This window comes from Miscanthus floridulus, chromosome 10 (genome assembly GCF_019320115.1).
Source record: "Miscanthus floridulus cultivar M001 chromosome 10, ASM1932011v1, whole genome shotgun sequence".
Taxonomy (NCBI): domain Eukaryota; kingdom Viridiplantae; phylum Streptophyta; class Magnoliopsida; order Poales; family Poaceae; genus Miscanthus; species Miscanthus floridulus.
In genome coordinates this window covers 11,793-27,988 of record NC_089589.1, presented here as the reverse complement: position 1 = coordinate 27,988, position 16,196 = coordinate 11,793, and the positions used below count along the sequence as shown (strand labels likewise).

The 16,196-nt window shown below is 47.3% G+C and overlaps 1 protein-coding gene and 1 pseudogene across 2 annotated transcripts; one reads left to right on the top strand and one right to left on the bottom strand.

The window, feature by feature from the left end:
* The first annotated feature begins 7,643 nt into the window (after positions 1-7,643).
* On the top strand, positions 7,644-13,390 carry LOC136487273 (uncharacterized; annotated as a pseudogene).
* LOC136486017 (THO complex subunit 4A-like) lies at positions 12,674-16,159 on the bottom strand. 2 transcript variants are annotated; one of them, XM_066482779.1, is made up of 5 exons: positions 15,813-16,159; positions 15,569-15,703; positions 15,302-15,370; positions 15,015-15,205; positions 12,674-13,657 (listed from the first exon to the last, which is right to left on the bottom strand). In XM_066482779.1, the coding sequence occupies exons 1-5, from the start codon at positions 16,140-16,142 to the stop codon at positions 13,648-13,650; spliced, it is 735 nt and encodes a 244-aa protein (XP_066338876.1). In that variant the 5' UTR covers positions 16,143-16,159; the 3' UTR covers positions 12,674-13,647. The 2 variants fall into 2 exon arrangements, with proteins under 2 accessions (XP_066338876.1, XP_066338875.1); XM_066482778.1 differs by lacking the exon at positions 12,674-13,657 and adding an exon at positions 13,676-14,389.
* Positions 16,160-16,196: the final 37 nt, after the last annotated feature.

Genomic DNA, 16,196 nt, shown 5'->3' with positions numbered 1-16,196 from the left:
TGCAGCAATGGAACGGGCATGATATACTCCCTATAGCTCTGTTTATCTGGACGGAATCAGAGTTAGTTAGAGGGAATGCGAGGCGCAAGTACAGGGAGTACACAGACGGCCTCGACGTCTTGACATAGCACCAGGTTACGCTCTCTTTACTATCATACCTGTGTCTTGTTCGATCTACACTATATCACAGCCTAACTCAATTATGAAATGTTCAAGTGCATTGGTGTCCTTGGCATGCTCCAGAGCTCCAGTACTATCTCAGTCCTATCACTAGGGACGAGTCAGAGGAGTATTGTTGCAACGTTCCTCTTATTTTCTTCCACGTGGTTGAGATTCACTTGCCCGTCATGGTCTGCAGATAGTTTGGAAGAATGATAGGCTACCCACCACCACCTTACTTCACCAACCAAGGATTGCACAGGTGCGTTATTGATTAATAACAAAGCTACAATTCAGAGGTGTGTGTGGTACAACTAACATCGTTTTGTTGCAGGTATGACTGCAGGAAGAGGTACAAGACCAAGGATTGGCGCGTGACACACAACGCGCACATCCACTTGTGGGAGACTAGGGAATGGCAGTCGGTCCATGCGGGTCCTCCACACGACCAGCACACCTTCGATGAGTACCTGCGCTGGCTTCACAGGTCTACGAGGACACATATCAAGCCCTCGTACACTGAGGAGGCGATTGACGAGGACTCGGAGTAAGATGTGTACGACGCTGCCACTAGAGAGGACACACAACTATAGAGAGCCCCGCTACAAAGATACGTGGTAAGATATTTGAATGGTACAATTTGTTATCCATTTGGTATTAAGTATGTATACTAAAATTGTTCAACCGTGTTTCTGTACCCAGGCGACACAATTGTCGAGGCTATCCAACGAAGCAACATTTCGGCTTCATGAGTCTAGAGGGCAGGGGCTAGGCGTTCTCGAGGCTTTTGTGGAGGTAAACATAAACTAGTACGTTCCAAAAATGTTTCTTTAGTGTATATGCATTTGGGAAATGCACTAACTTTAACATCTATTTATGCAGAAGGTGAAAAAGAGCTGCAGGAAGCTAGCTCAAAAGCTGAGCTGCATGGACACCCCTTATGAGGAACCACCACTCTCGGTGCGGTCGGGTGGCACATCTTCAGCCTCTTTGAGGACACCAGCCGGCTCTTCTCAACCGGTGACAGGTGCCACTTCCATGGTGCGTACACCACCACATCATAGCGCTGGGAAGGATCCTGCAACCGAGGACGACGATGACAATGATGACCCCTCGTAATGGGAACGGGGTTCCCAATCTTTTGTCAGGTAGTGGTAACTATCGTTGTGGCGGAGAATGACGCACCAATTCGGCTTCAGATCGAAAGATCGAACCCTACAATCTTAGCACCATAACTCCTCTGGTTATCAACCAAGATACAGATCCGGTTGACCTTACCAAGAAGGCTAATCCCTGCCTGCGTAACAAAAAACACAAGCAAGAACAAGAAAGAAAGCAACCAAATTGCAGATGAATGATTAATCTCATGAAGTTGGGGTCTCACAAATAGATGAACGACGAAACTGTTCTTGACAGATTAATCTAAGCAAAACCCCAAAACCTAATGATGGCAGCAGCGTATGATTATAAAGGTCTTAGGGTTTTCTCCTACCTAGATGCGCCCTCTAATGGGCCCAAACACGATACACGGTCCAACGGACCAAAAGACGGTGTCACAGCACCCTGGCAGATTCTAGATGCTGACTTGTTTCGATGATTCCTGTTGATTCTGAAGGGCTTTTGATGTGAGATCACTTATATTGGCTTCCTTATCAAACTAGCTTTCCAACCATATGTGGATCGTCAAAAACGGAGTCCGGATACGTCCTGGGTGACCAGTTTAAGGTAGACTGGTCCTGGAGGCCAAGACAGACTCAAACTTAAATTGCTTTGGACCTCCACCTCGGGGACTCGAACCAAATTAGCCTCGGGCCTCCTTCTTGACTTGGACACCCTTGCTGGCCTCCTACCCCTCCATACCATGCGCCAAACACAGTCATATGCATGGGTGTCATGTCCTCATCACCTCGGGCTTCCGTAGATAGCACGACCCGTGGGACGATTGGCCGCAGGACGAGATCGGCATGTCTCAGCTAGGTGGTGCCCCACTTGATACCCAAGGAGCCTCACAGGTACTAACAAAGGTAGTTTTTTTAAATATGTAGGCTACATGAACTAACGATCATAAAGAATTCTAAGTAATCGTGCATATCATATACTTGTAGGGTACGAGTCGTACGCACCGGCGACGCGACCACACCGACGTTGGCTACACTCCCAATGTGTTGCCAATAAATCTGAAGAGACAGAGACGTTCGAGGGATCCTTACACTCTTGGATCTTAGTTTGTTAGGTCGAACTATTATTGGCGTCCGAAAATTGCAGGCTTAGTTGGTTATGTTATGTCGAACTTATGTTAAACCAATAAAAATATTGTGGCAGCTTGTCAACTTGCGCACGGACTTCATTTATTTGCTTCATATTCGTTTCAATGTGTCGCGGCATCACTGCATACGAGATTAAGTAGCAACTAGTTCAGAAACCGGTAGTCCCAGGGTATATCGACGCCGGTGGCCGACGACTTGCGCGAGGGGTCGAGGAAGTCGGGGTCCATGGTCGTGTCGCCGCCGATCCTACAATATGGGTCCAAAAAGCCAAATAAATAAGTTCCCTTAAAAAATATTCGTTTCAATCCGATCCAATTTTTCGTAATCGATTAGTTAACATAGTGGTTAACCGTATTATGAAAGACAGAAAAAGATCATTGCCTTATCAAATTCTCTATTCGACCATTAAAAAATTCAACAAAAGACAAAAACAAATTCACTATTGATTTTACATCAAGCAATACTTAGAATAACTCCCACTATCGACGCGGCGCGTTCCGATTAAACTGCCCAGGTACTACCGGGGGGCGGCGGGCGTGGCGGCCACACGGGCTTGCTGCTCGAGCAGACGGGACTGGCCGCGGGGTTTTATTTGGCTCTGCCGCGCCACGGATCAGGGCGCGGCACTACCGCGCCAAGGTCGGTGGCGCGGCAGGCCCTGCCACGTCAACGATTAGCGAATCTGGTCACTACCACATTAGCCCTCTGTCGCGCCACCATGCATGGCGCGACACAGGCATTTGGCCGCGCCAGGGTAATAGGCACGGCCAAAAGTGTTAGTTCTAAAAAAATAGGCAGTGTTAGATTTAAAATTAGTTTTCAAAAAGTGTTAAAATTAAAAAAAATCTCGCGCGCGGGGTCCCTAGCCTTGGGCCCCGTTGGGCCGTTGCGACCCGCGCGGGGCCGCTCCCGCGCTGGGCTACTAGGCCGAATCAATGGCCACCGGCCCTTTTCTTTTTCTAAAGCGTTTTTTAATTTAGTTTTTAAGGTAAGCTTGTAAATTTAATATAAATTTGCGTAGTTGACCAAAAATTATGAAACTAATTTTGTTAGGTTTCTAAAATCATGATCTATCTACTAGTATATTTTGTTCACATAATTTTATAATATTTTTAGGAGTTATCTAATTAATTTAAGATGCTTAATATTGTAAGATATAAACTTGTAATAATTATTATGATAAATTGGTGTTAGTGTTGGCCCTGAAACTTTCACAGTAAATTCCTAACATTATTAGGTACTCACTGTAATTTTTGTAGCCCCATAATAGTTAGTTTGCTAAGGTATCTAAATGAGTCCTAGTTTGAAAATATATATTTAATCAAAAAAATGTTGAAACACCTTGGGATTTTAAAACTAGACATTTTCCTAGAAATGAAGCCTTACCTGACAACGTGGATACGTAGACTAGTACAATATTCATTAAAGCTAGCTCATTAGCTTGTGGAGCATAATCGTATTTTTAAGAGTTGCGGTTACCGTTGATTAATTGTGTCTCTACGTTGCATCCACGTATATCATAATAGAAACAACGATGGATCAGGGAGTCGATCGAAATAGTGGAAAAGATGGTGCCTTAATGATCGTGTCACCAATGGAATGCTAATCTTTGGTTATATCTTGCCCAGGCAAGCCCCGATGCATAACCCCTATTATTCTGCACTTTATTTTATGCTTGTGCATTAAGTTTTAAGGAGTTGAATGAAACCACTTGCATATATATATATATATATATATATATATATATATATATATATATATATATATATTATATATATATATATATATATATATATATATATATATATATATATATATATATCCTTATTCTATGAGTCCTACTAGTATGTCAGGATCGTGTAGATTGCTATGCTATAGGATCTAGTAGAAGTCGAGTGATTACCTGTCACGTACGAGAGATAGAAATGATATTATTGTTGTTATTATATTACTATCACATGTAATATATATGAAGGATAATTAAAGACCGGGCATAATGGTACTTTGGATCTGGATTTGGTTAGACATTCGAGCGAGGCTCAGATTGCACTTGTTCCACCTGTGTCGATTGAGGACCGTCCGTTGCTGTGAATGATAGTCAGGTCACAAACTTATTATCCTGAGTACATACTTCCTTATGGGAGCGGGAAGGGTCGTTACGCTCTTGTCGTGGGTTTCGGCTCTTTTCGGACCGACTGATTAGAGGCGGGGAAAGGTGGAGGTCTAAGCACCATATTGAGATTGGGTCTCAAGTGTGGGGTCTTGGAGTCCAAGTTTGGATGGAGACCTGGACCCGTGACAGGAGTGAAACGGGTTAGTCCTGTTTGTGCCTGGGGTACAAACGGGGCATGTGTTTCGGGGTATCCAGCTAAAATACATTGATTCGCGAATCGCCGTTTCTGTGAGATAGTACTGACTTTGCTATGGTCTAGCACCGTAGTAAGAACTAGAATATAAAAGATAGTAAAATGGTTCTGATTGCTTACCACCTGCTTGAAAGTAGCACAGGTACTTACATAGAATGTTTAGTTAATGAACTAATGATGACTACTAATAAAATTTAATATAAGGACGCACATTTAGTAATGCTTCCGCAGATGCAATAACCTACAAACCAAATAAGCCTTACATATCTTTGAAGTCTTTTGTTTTCCTCCTGTCGGGTAAGTCTTGCTGAGTACAATCGAGTACTCAGGGTTTTATTTCCCATGTCGTTGACAATCGAAGGATACATAGAGCTGACTCTTGTGTGTGAAAACCTCCTGGTGGGCTCAGAGATGATTCCTTTCATGCTACGACCGTAGTGTTTATTTATAACCATCACTAAATGTTTTTATAAGAAAAGAAGTAAAAATCTGCTAGCATCTCTTATATAAAAATATCCACTATGTTAATGCTCCACCATATTATTAAATTAATCTTTGTTTCCTCTGTAACTCTGATAATATTGTTATATCCGTTGTTATAATCAATTGAGGTAATATTTTATTACTGTAATAAAGTGACGTAAGAAATGACTTAAGAATGTTGTAAGCTTTATTCTCTCATTTATGACCCCGATGGAAAAATGTGGATTTTCGAGTTCTCCTTTGGAGTGTGCTCGATGGAACTACGTAATTTGGTGTCCTCTCTTGAGTATTTAGTGTCCAATGGAAGACAAATATTTCTGGGAGGCATTGGAATAGACGGTTCTGCCATAAATACTTTGCTGAATGGATTCATAGAAAGTTAATTCGTAGGAGTATAGATGAAATGTCTACCTTTTTTTCACACCGGTAAACCGAATTTCATTAGCGCAGCAGCGAAATTACATAGTTCAGTTTGTGACCGTCTAACCACCCGACATAAACCAGACTTTCCGTTCGAACATATGAACGCGCAGGGAACATATGCAAGAACGCACTCTCCCAGAAAACATTACAAAAGCGCCATAGCTAAAAACCCACAAACAAAACAAAAGAGCGTCCCATTACAGGGGCACTAGCCCAAGACAACGATGCAACAAATTAAAGCACCCTCTGGAGCCTGCCCTAAGCAGCAAATGGAACCAACTGATTCTCCTCCTGCGGCTGAGACTTCAAATCTTGCTTGTGAAAGAAAAGCGCCGCCGTCTTGATCGCCTCCGCTCCTAGGGACACCTGATTCTTCAAATCCTCCTTCAGAAGCCCGGCCCAGTATGTAAGGAAGGAACATATCATACAGACAATCTTAGTAGGAGATTTAATTCTTTTGTTATCAAAGCACACTGCATTTGTAGTGTGCCAAATAGCCCAACAAACAGCTGCTAAACCAACAGCATGCATACTATGTCCCTGAGGCATGATGTTATTAACCCAAATCCAATACTGGTCCAAGCTACCAGGTCTACAGTCAGACCCCAAAGGGTAAGCTAACAGGCTCCACGCATATTTAGCTGTAAGACAACCAAAAAATAGATGATGCCCATCTTCCTTTTCTGTGCAAAACGCACAAGAAGTATTGCCTTTCCACTTATGTTTAGTTAGGTTATCTGTTATGACCGGCACCCAGCATACTGTAGCACATGGTACTGTAGCGCGTGAAGATATTGCCTTGGTTTGTTAGAAAAGAGATATGTTAGATTGATTCGGTTATGATATTTTCTTAGGGGTCAAGTCAGTCATCTCTATAAAAAGAGAACCCTGTATCAGTTATAATCAAGCAGAAACAAGAATTGTTTCCGGCTTCCTGAAGGGAGCCGGGATTTCTTAACGCTAGCCGCCTCCTGTTGTGTCTCGTGTGAACAGTGCCGCCGCTACTGTAGCACCGCGGGAATTCTAGGGCTGCAGCAGCAGCCGCCACGTTCTCGCCGCCACGGCCCCTCGCCGGGGTCGAGAGTACAGACCACGTCCTCCTCTCTTCCACCCCTATAACCTACGCAGTAACACCGGTAGGGCATCTAGTCCTATCAGCATGGTATCAGAGATGTCATGTCCTCCATCCACATCCACGCAGCTGCCGTCCACCTCCGCCTCCCTGTCCCTGCCATCAGCGCCAGCGCCGTCGGCCGCGTCGGGGTTGTCGTCCACATCCTCGGGAGCGCCCCTGACGTTGGAATCTTTGGCCGCCGACGTGGCTGCGATTGCCCACGGCATGGCGGCCATGCAGGCAACCCTGGCCGCCCTCATCCCACCACCTCCCCCTCCACAACAGCCGGCACCACCACCACCTCCACAGTCGTCGCAGCCGCAGGCGATCTTCCCCTACTGCATGCCCCAGACCAGCGGGACGGGGGTGCCCCTCCACTTGCTGCGGTGGCCGGCCTCGCTGTCTCTCATCCCGTCGTGGGCGATGGGCTTGACGACTCCGCCCATCTACACGATGCCCACGACCCCTACACCGTCGGCAGCCGCGGTCGTGGCGTCCTCCGGGGCGCACCAGCTGCCCTCGACCAGCGGCATTGTCTATGGAGGGACGGACGGTACCCTCGTCTACGGTGGAGGCGGGTACTCCGACGGCGCCCTATCCGCGGAGGACTCGTCTGTCGCTGCTCCCAACGGCACCCATGCCCCTCCCAAATTTTACAAGTTGGAGTTCCCGACATTCGACGGCGCCGTTGATCCGCTCAATTGGCTCAACCACTGCGAGCAGTTTTTCCGCGGCCAGTGAACATTGGCTTTGGATCGCACATGGCTAGCTTCGTACCACCTTCGCGGCACTGCTCCAACTTGGTACTATGCGCTGGAACAAGATGAAGGCATGCCAACCTGGGAACGCTTCCGCGACCTGTGCCAGCTCCGTTTTGGCCCCCCAACGCACGGCACGTGCCTGGCTGAGCTCGCTCGGCTACCCTTCCAGTCATCGGTCTAGGAGTATTCGGACCGCTATAATGCCGTGCTCTGCCATGCTCGCAACCTCAATCCTCGCCAGAAGGCGGAACTGTTCGTGGGTGGCCTCCACGAGCACATCAAGGTCGACGTCGAGATGCGGGATCCACCCGACCTTCAGACCGCCATGTATTTGGCCCGGGCATTCGAGCGTCGCGCGGCGGCCATGCCTCCAGCGCCTCTGCAGCAGGGCGCCCGACCTCCTCAGCGGCCTGGCTTTCCCCGCGCGTGCCAGGCGCGGGTGCTCCTCCAGCTGGAGCCTCTGTGCCCCTAGGGGGCGGACCAGCAGCGACGAACGGGGCGCCCCCGGTGCGCTAGTTCCGCCGCCTCACGCCGGACGAGCAACTGGAGCGGCGTCGACAAGGGCTTTGCTTCAACTGTGATGAGCCCTACGTCCGCGGCCACGTGTGCCCATGGCTCTTCTACCTTGAATCGGACGACTACATCGATGACGGGCTAGGGGATGCCGCGGCGATGGATGACGTCGCCAACCCCGCGGTTCCGGACGCCCAGGAGCCTGCGGCCGCTAATGCTTTCGTGGTCTCTCTACACGCACTTGTAGGGATGCGCACGGACAATACGATGCTACTCCCGGTGATGGTTAAAGGGGAGCGGCTGTTGGCGCTACTCGACACCGGCTCCACGCACAACTTCCTCCATGGCGCGACGATGCGCCACCTACGGCTCGCCCCGACGGGCGGTGAGCAGCTCCATGTCACCGTGGCTAACGGCGACCGGCTCTCTTGCGAGGGCATTGCTCGCCACGTGCCCATCCGCATCGGCTCGGAGTCCTTTTCCATCACGTGCGTCGGATTGGACTTGGGTTGTTTTGACTTCATCCTCGGCGTCGACTACCTACGGACCTTGGGTCCCATCTTGTGGGATTTCAAGGCCATGACGCTATCCTTCTGGCGTGAGGGCAGACGCGTCCTTTGGCAGGGCGTGCGCAGCCTCGACGCGGCGGCTCCACAGCAACACCTCGCTGCACTCTCCGCCGAAGCCAAGCAGCCGCTGATGAACTTGTTGCTGCTGCAGCAGCGCGCAGTCTTCGACGAGCCCACAGGGCTCCCACCGCACGGCACAGTCCCTCGTCGACGAGTTCCGCACCCTCTACCTTGCCTTTCAGCTCGAGGACGAGCTGTTTGCGCAGGCGGGGAGAGATGTTATGACCGGCACCCATTATACAAGGCGTAGGCCCATGTTATGGCAAGTGGAGCCGGCCCAGGGGCCACGTGGTACTGTAGCATGCGGTACTGTAGCACGTGAAGATTAGATTGGTTTGGTTTGTTAGGAAAGAGATATGTTAGATTGATTCGGTTAGGATATTTTCTTAGGGGTCAAGTCAGTCATCTCTATAAAAAGAGAACCCTGTATCAGTTATAATCAAGCAAAAACAAGAATTGTTTCCGGCTTACTAAAGGGGGCCGGGATTTCCTAACCCTAGCCGCCTTCTACTGTGTCTCGCATGAACAGTGTCGCCGCTACTGTAGCACAGCGGGAATTCTAAGGCTGCAGCAGCAGCCGCCGCGTTCTCGCCGCCACGGCCCCTCGCCGGCGTCGAAAGTACAGACCACGTCCTACTCTCTTCCACCCCTATAACCTACGCAGTAACACCGGTAGGGCATCTAGTCCTATCATTATCTCTAGTAAGAATGGCCTTCTGTGAAACAAGCCACAAGAAAATTCTGATTTTCAAAGGAATTTTGGCTTTCCAAATTTTCTTAAAGCTAAGAGCCTAAGACCAACATCATGTCTACTCAAGTACTTGTAAGTGGATTTTACAGAGAAAACACCAGACTTCTCCCAATCCCACTTAGCTCTATCATTACTGTTGTTAGTACTGAAACAGTAGATAGTGTCGTACAGCCTTGGAACCAGACTTCTCCCAATCTCCAAGTCCTCATGTAACCATCTTCTGAAAGAAGGACGCCAGTTTTTCTTCTTCATATATTCCACCGAACAATCTTGTTCATCACTTATCTCATATGGACCTGGGAACTTGTCTGCCAAGGAGACAAGGCCACACCAGCGGTCATGCCAAATACTGGTTGACTTGCCATCACCCACTATCATGGACCTACCCCTGGTGTAAACATTCCTCACCTTCAACATATCATTCCATACTGGTGAATTCTTTGGACTTTTCTTCAACAAGGAGACCATCCCCTTTTTAAGATACTTCCTTCTAATGATATCATGCCAATACCACTCCCATTTTCAGCTTTCCACCACCATTTATACAATAAGCTGATATTCATTCTTCTTAGGTCTTTAATCCCTAAACCCCCTCTGTTCTTAGGCTTTGTGATTCTGGTCCATTTAACCAAATGGTATTTCCGTTTCAAATTTCCCCCTTGCCAGAATTTTTTTTTCTAGCAGAATCAATTTTATCAAGAGTTGAAACAGGAAGCCAGTACATGGACATGGCATAAACAGGGAGATTACTCAGGCAAGAGTTAATGAGCACAAGTCTACCTCCCAGACTTAAGGAACTACCTTTCCACCCATCCAGCCTTTTCATTAATTTTTCACAAATAGGCAACCAATCAGACACATGAAGCTTGGAGCCAGACACAGGGACCCCAGGTATTTAATGGGCCAATTATCAATAGCACAATTGAACATGTTAGAGAATTCAAGGCTCTTTGAACTATCCTGACTCACCATAATAACTTCACTTTTTGAAAAATTGACTTTAAGCCCAGACATAGCTTCATAGAAATATAACAGCAGTTTTAGATGGGATGCCTGCTCCTTGTCATCTTGGGTACACAAAATTGTATCATCGGCATATTGAAGGACAGCAACTCCATTTTCAATGTATTCAGGCACTAACCCTTTGATTAAGTTGTTCTTTTGGGCAAGAGAAATCATTTTGGCTAAGGTATCAGCAGCAATATTAAACAGAAAAGGGGACAAAGGATCACCCTGCCTGCCACCTCTACCAGACTTGAAATAGCTCCCATTTATATTTTCACCTTAACACTAACCGTACCCGAACTCATGACCAGCTTGATCCAATCACATCACTTTTTACAGAAACCCCTCTGCTTGAGACAATAAAAAAGAAAGTCCCAGTTTAGCATGTCATAAGCCTTTTCAAAATCAAGTTTGAGGATGAGACCATCTTTTTTTTCTAACTCTAGTGTCGTGTAGAATTTCATGAAGTGCTAAAATCCCATCCATGATGCTTCTATTCTTCAGGAAGTCAGATTGGCTTCTATTAATAATCCTTCCCATAACTTTGTCTAGTCTTAACATCAGAGCCTTTGTGAAAATTTTGTATATGACATTTAACAGACAAATAGGTCTGTACTGCTTGATGTTATTAGCCTCTTTAACTTTTGGAAGCAGAGTTATAATGCCATAATTAAACCTGCCAATGTCCAATTTCAGACTATGAAAGTTAGAAAAGAGAGCAACCATATCCTCCTTGACAATATCCCAACAATGTTGATAAAACTCAACAGGGAAGTGATTAGGTCCAGGAGCAGTGTTTTTTTTCCATGGAAAACACGGTTTCCTTGATTTCAGATTCAGAGAAAGCTTTTTCTAACTCAACATTTTCTTGCAAAGTAACCATCTCATAAGGGTCCCAGCACCCAGGCTCCATGTGGAGACCAGAAGGTGCAGAAGGACCAAACAGCTCCTTATAGAATTGAGTAGCATGGTCCACTAGGGCACCATCCCCTTCAATTGTTTGATCATTATGTTTCAAAGAGAAAATCGTGTTCTTCCTTTTTTTTTCCATTAGCCATTCTATGAAAGAAGGCAGTGTTGTTATCACCCTTCAAGAGCCACATGCTATTTGATCTCTTATGCCAGTAACTCTCCTCCTCCTCCATCAGCCTTAAGAGCTCAGTTTGAATAAAGGTTTTCCTATTCAGTTTATCTGCATCAAGAGCAGAACACGATTGATGAAATGTCTACATAACATTGATGAACCGCATTTTTAATCTTATGATATCTTAGAGATTGATAGGAAAACAATAAATGTAAATCTTAGCACACAAATTAACTTCAAATATCCATAAATGTGTTGGTATTCAACACTTACGAGACTCGTTTAATCATGATACATCAGTTCTGGTACACAAGTAATAATCCTAGACTCTCATTTATTAGACCTCTATAGCTTTACGGTAAAAAGGGCGTACCCAGTGCAGAGAGCTCCCGCTCTGTGCGGGGTCTGGGGAAGGGTGTTAGTGGCAAGCCTTACCCTCGCCTGTGCAATGCGAGGAGACCGCGACTCGAACCCGGAACCTTCCGATCACAGGCGGTAAGACTCTACCGCTTGCACCAGGCCCGCCCCTCACCTCTATAGCTTTACTGTATTATTAAATATTTTTGAACAATGACATGTTCAATTAATAAGACTTTTGTTAAATTTTATTTTTACCGGTTCAAAGGTTTCCGGAAGGCAACCCTCTCCCTTGGTCTCGCCAACTGGAAGATTAAGTCAGAAGCCCTCTGCCCAGTCTAACACAAGGCGCCTCGGTGACGATAGCAGAGGTATCTATGCGCCTCGGTGACGATAGCAGAGGTATCTATCCTGGTCACACACATAGTCTCTCTCTCTCCCCTTCCAAGATTGACAAGGGATTCTGCAGTAAGTGAGCCCCACCACATTTCTTAGCAAGTAATATTATTAGACAATTTAGCATCACATGATACTAGAGACCTGAAACTCTACTAGAACACAATTATTCTTCTCCTCCTATGACCACATTTCTTCCGGAATTCTCACATATACACTGCAGACAGTGGTCGAGGCACAGTCCAACCTGACGAGTACAGTTTGAATCATATTATCTTATTCACATTACACAGTGAAACTATAAAAAAAACAGCTTCAACAATTATCATGTGGTACTAACATAAAGTGGTGGATTTTTAAATGTATGACTTACTTTCGCATTTGCTACCAGCAGGCAGCGGCTTGTTGCAATCACTTGCAAGATGAGCAAGCTTTACCGTGCTTATTGCAGTTTCGTCCAAGGAACTGAGCATGCAACATAGACAGACCATGTCTACTACTCCGACAAGTTGACGACATAAGTTAGTAGGAGGGACATACTTGCCAACATTTGTGATGGTTTTAAAGCATATATCAATATCAATTCACATGTGCTGTCGTGGGCGGCGTGGCGGCCGCGCTGTCGGTCATCATCATCATGGGGCGCCGCTACGACCAGGCTCCCATGGCCTTCACCATCACGCGCCTGGTGGAGACCTTCATAGGCATCTCCTGTGGCGTCCTGGCGGACCTTGTGTTCCAGCCAGGAGCGAGGCCGTCGGTGCAGGCCAGGGAGCAGCTCGCCCGGTGCATCGCCGCGACTATTGAAGAGGGTGCAGCAGGAGCTGGCCCTCCTGAGGAAGTACGCCGCGGAGGCCGGCAGCGAGCCCACCTACCTGTGGCTGCCGCCGTTCCAGGTGGCCTGCTACGACAAGATCCAGGGCAGCCTCGGCAGGATGGTGCAGCTGCTGCAGCTCTATCACCAGGCACGCCGGCACCAGCAGGTGGACGTGGACGATGACACCAACACCAAGACCAAGACCATCCAGCAGCAGCCTCGCCTCCACATGCAAAGAGGCCAAGGGCCAGGTCGTCGATCTTGAGGCTGGGACTGCGGCTGGTGGTGTCGGCTGCAGCCGCTGCTACAAGGATGACGAGGTGCTGGGCTCCTTCCTAGCGCAGGCACGAGAGGCAAAGCTGCTGCTGTTGAATGACAACGACGACGACGACAGCATTCAGCAACCAGAGGAGAGATTGTTGCTAGTGTGCTGCCTGGGCTCCATTGCCCTGTGCATGGGAGAGATCCTCAAGGAGGCCCAGCTGCTGGAGGCGCACATCCTAGACCTCAACAACCTGCAACTCACCACTCACTGATATAGAGTTTAGTTTAAATTGGTAGATCCATACACATGCATTCTTCTACAGAATACATAGTAAAATCTCACAAATACTCCTTTCAGCTCAAGGGACTATCTACGAGTTTAAAAACAGAGACAGGTTATCAAGCAATCAACAATGCCACAAACTCTGGCAACTCGTGCGAGACCCGACTGACTTGTCCCCAGGCTAACAAAATAATCATGCAGTTGAACTGCACAGCGGCGACATCCAACATGAAATGTGACAGAATATCAGAACCATGCTGTATATATTCCATTACCATCTACAAGTTTGTAACTAAGAAGCAACCAAACCTACAATGGAACAGGCGTCAGCTTCCTCTCACAAAAACACCTCATCTCGCAATTGCTTCCATCCTCTCCATTTCATCACCCAACATGTTCACAATGCAAATTGACCTTCCAGATTAATACACCCACTCATGATCCGATACATTATACTATGGTCAGCATCTATTCCTACAAAATGAGACACAGGAAGACATACTGGCCACTGCCCACCACGAATGCTGTGCCAGAATCATTTAGCTGGTTTCCATTGCTGCAGCATGGTACTTGTCCAAGTCTGCGTCCAGATCTTCAACAGAAACTTTCTCACCACGACCCTCTCCCCTCCCCCTCCCCCTCCCCCGCCCCCGCCCACGCCCACCAAATCCACCTCTGCTCTGAGGCCATCCTCCAGCACCACCTCTTCCAGGCCCACTGCAAAATTTCAATGCTGGTTTCTTACTCCAGATCTTTATAGAAGAGAAAAAAAACACACTAGGGTGCAAAGCATAATCAAAACTGTTGATTCACATGACAATGCAATCTTAGATTTAGCAATCACAGTAACTGAGACTCGGTTCCGATTCCATCACAAATGACAGATTTCGCACACACTCCCAAACCACTCGTTTATCATGTGGACGCAACATTTATGAGCATTAGTTTCCAGGAGATTGTCAAATGTGAACAAAAAGCTTTTAGTATCATGGGTCCTATATATACTTCTGTCACTAATCTGAGCATGTGACTTATATCTAGTTATTCCCCACATGACATAAAAGAGATGTAGCTTTTTGTTTGTTCACCCGGGAGTCTTAATATGAGTCCCCGGATAAAAGACAAATAATCCCTGCTCTGCTTGCACTATCAGCACACCTGTGTACTGTAGAAACCATGCTGCAGAGTTGAAATTCTAACAGAGCATGCATTTGTGGAATGATAGTGAAGCTAATGACTGAAAAGCAGCACAGTAGTCTTGGAAAGCAATGTTTTGCAGGTGCTACTTCATCAGGGGAGAAAAATACACTGCATATGGCAAAGAACGATGGTACTAACTGACCTTTTGAAAGGCAAATTGAAGTTTCCAGCTGGCGGATTGAAGGAGAAGATAGCAGTTGGTGGCGGTGGCGCCTCAATGTTTGTCCCAATGATTTCAATCTTCATAGGTTTGCCATCAAGCTGCACATTGTTGTACCTCTTAACGGCAGCTAGAGCATCAGACCTTCTAGAGAAGACAACCTCTGCAGTTCCCTGCCAACGTTGAGCCACAGTAATTAATGAGCATTTGAGGCTGATGAGACAGAAAAGAGTAAAGAGGATGGGCATCAAAATTCAGAAGTAATCTACCTTTGATCTTCCACTCCTGTCATAGTTGATAGAGTAACGCTTGATATCACCATCATCAGAAAAGAGTTCCTGATCAGGAAAGGGCGGATGAGAATGGTGCCTGGGTAGGAATAGAAAAAAAAAAAGAATGGTGCAGCATAGCAAAATAGGAGGCCAAAAAATCAATACAGAAATTCGTTTGTTTCCTTGCCGTAATAAGCAACACCGTACTATCAACTGATGAATCAGATGTACCAGCACTGTTTATAGCAAGAGAAGAGGAGTGACCTTGATGTCGTCGTTGGAGACGCCGTAGTCGAGGTTGGAGATGTAGAGCTTGGTGGGCTCGTCGAGGGCGGACACCATCGGCGGGCGGGGCTGGGCGGCCCTATATCCAGCATAATCCATAGGTCGCACAAGTGGCTACGATTCGGTTAATCAGTTCAAGTGATTAGGGTCGGTTCGTTCAACTTCAATCAATTAGGAGCAGCGGCATGGAGAGGGTGAGGAGGAAGGGATCTCCGACACTCACCTTGAAAGAGAAGGTTGCGCGGCGGAGGTAAGGTGCTGCGGCAGCGCGGGTGTTGAAGCGGCGTCGCGGCAACGTGGGTGCGGGGACTCCGCCTCTGGAGGCAGGGCGTCTCCCGCCGGGGTGTTGGTGGGTGCTCCTGCTCTTGGAGATGAGGTCGTCGAGAGACATGTCGAGGGCGTCGGCCATGCTCTCTGTCTCTCTCTTCTCCGGCGGCGGCGGCGGCGGCGGCGGCAGCGGTAGGAGGGAGGGAGGGAGATGAGCCGCGACGACAGACAACCTAGTTGCGTGCGTGGGCTGCTGCCTGATGTAAGTTGTTGGAATTGGCCCCATGGCTTCAGTTTGGCCTGGTCTTCTTTTTCCGGGAACCAGGCAGCCCAGCCCAGC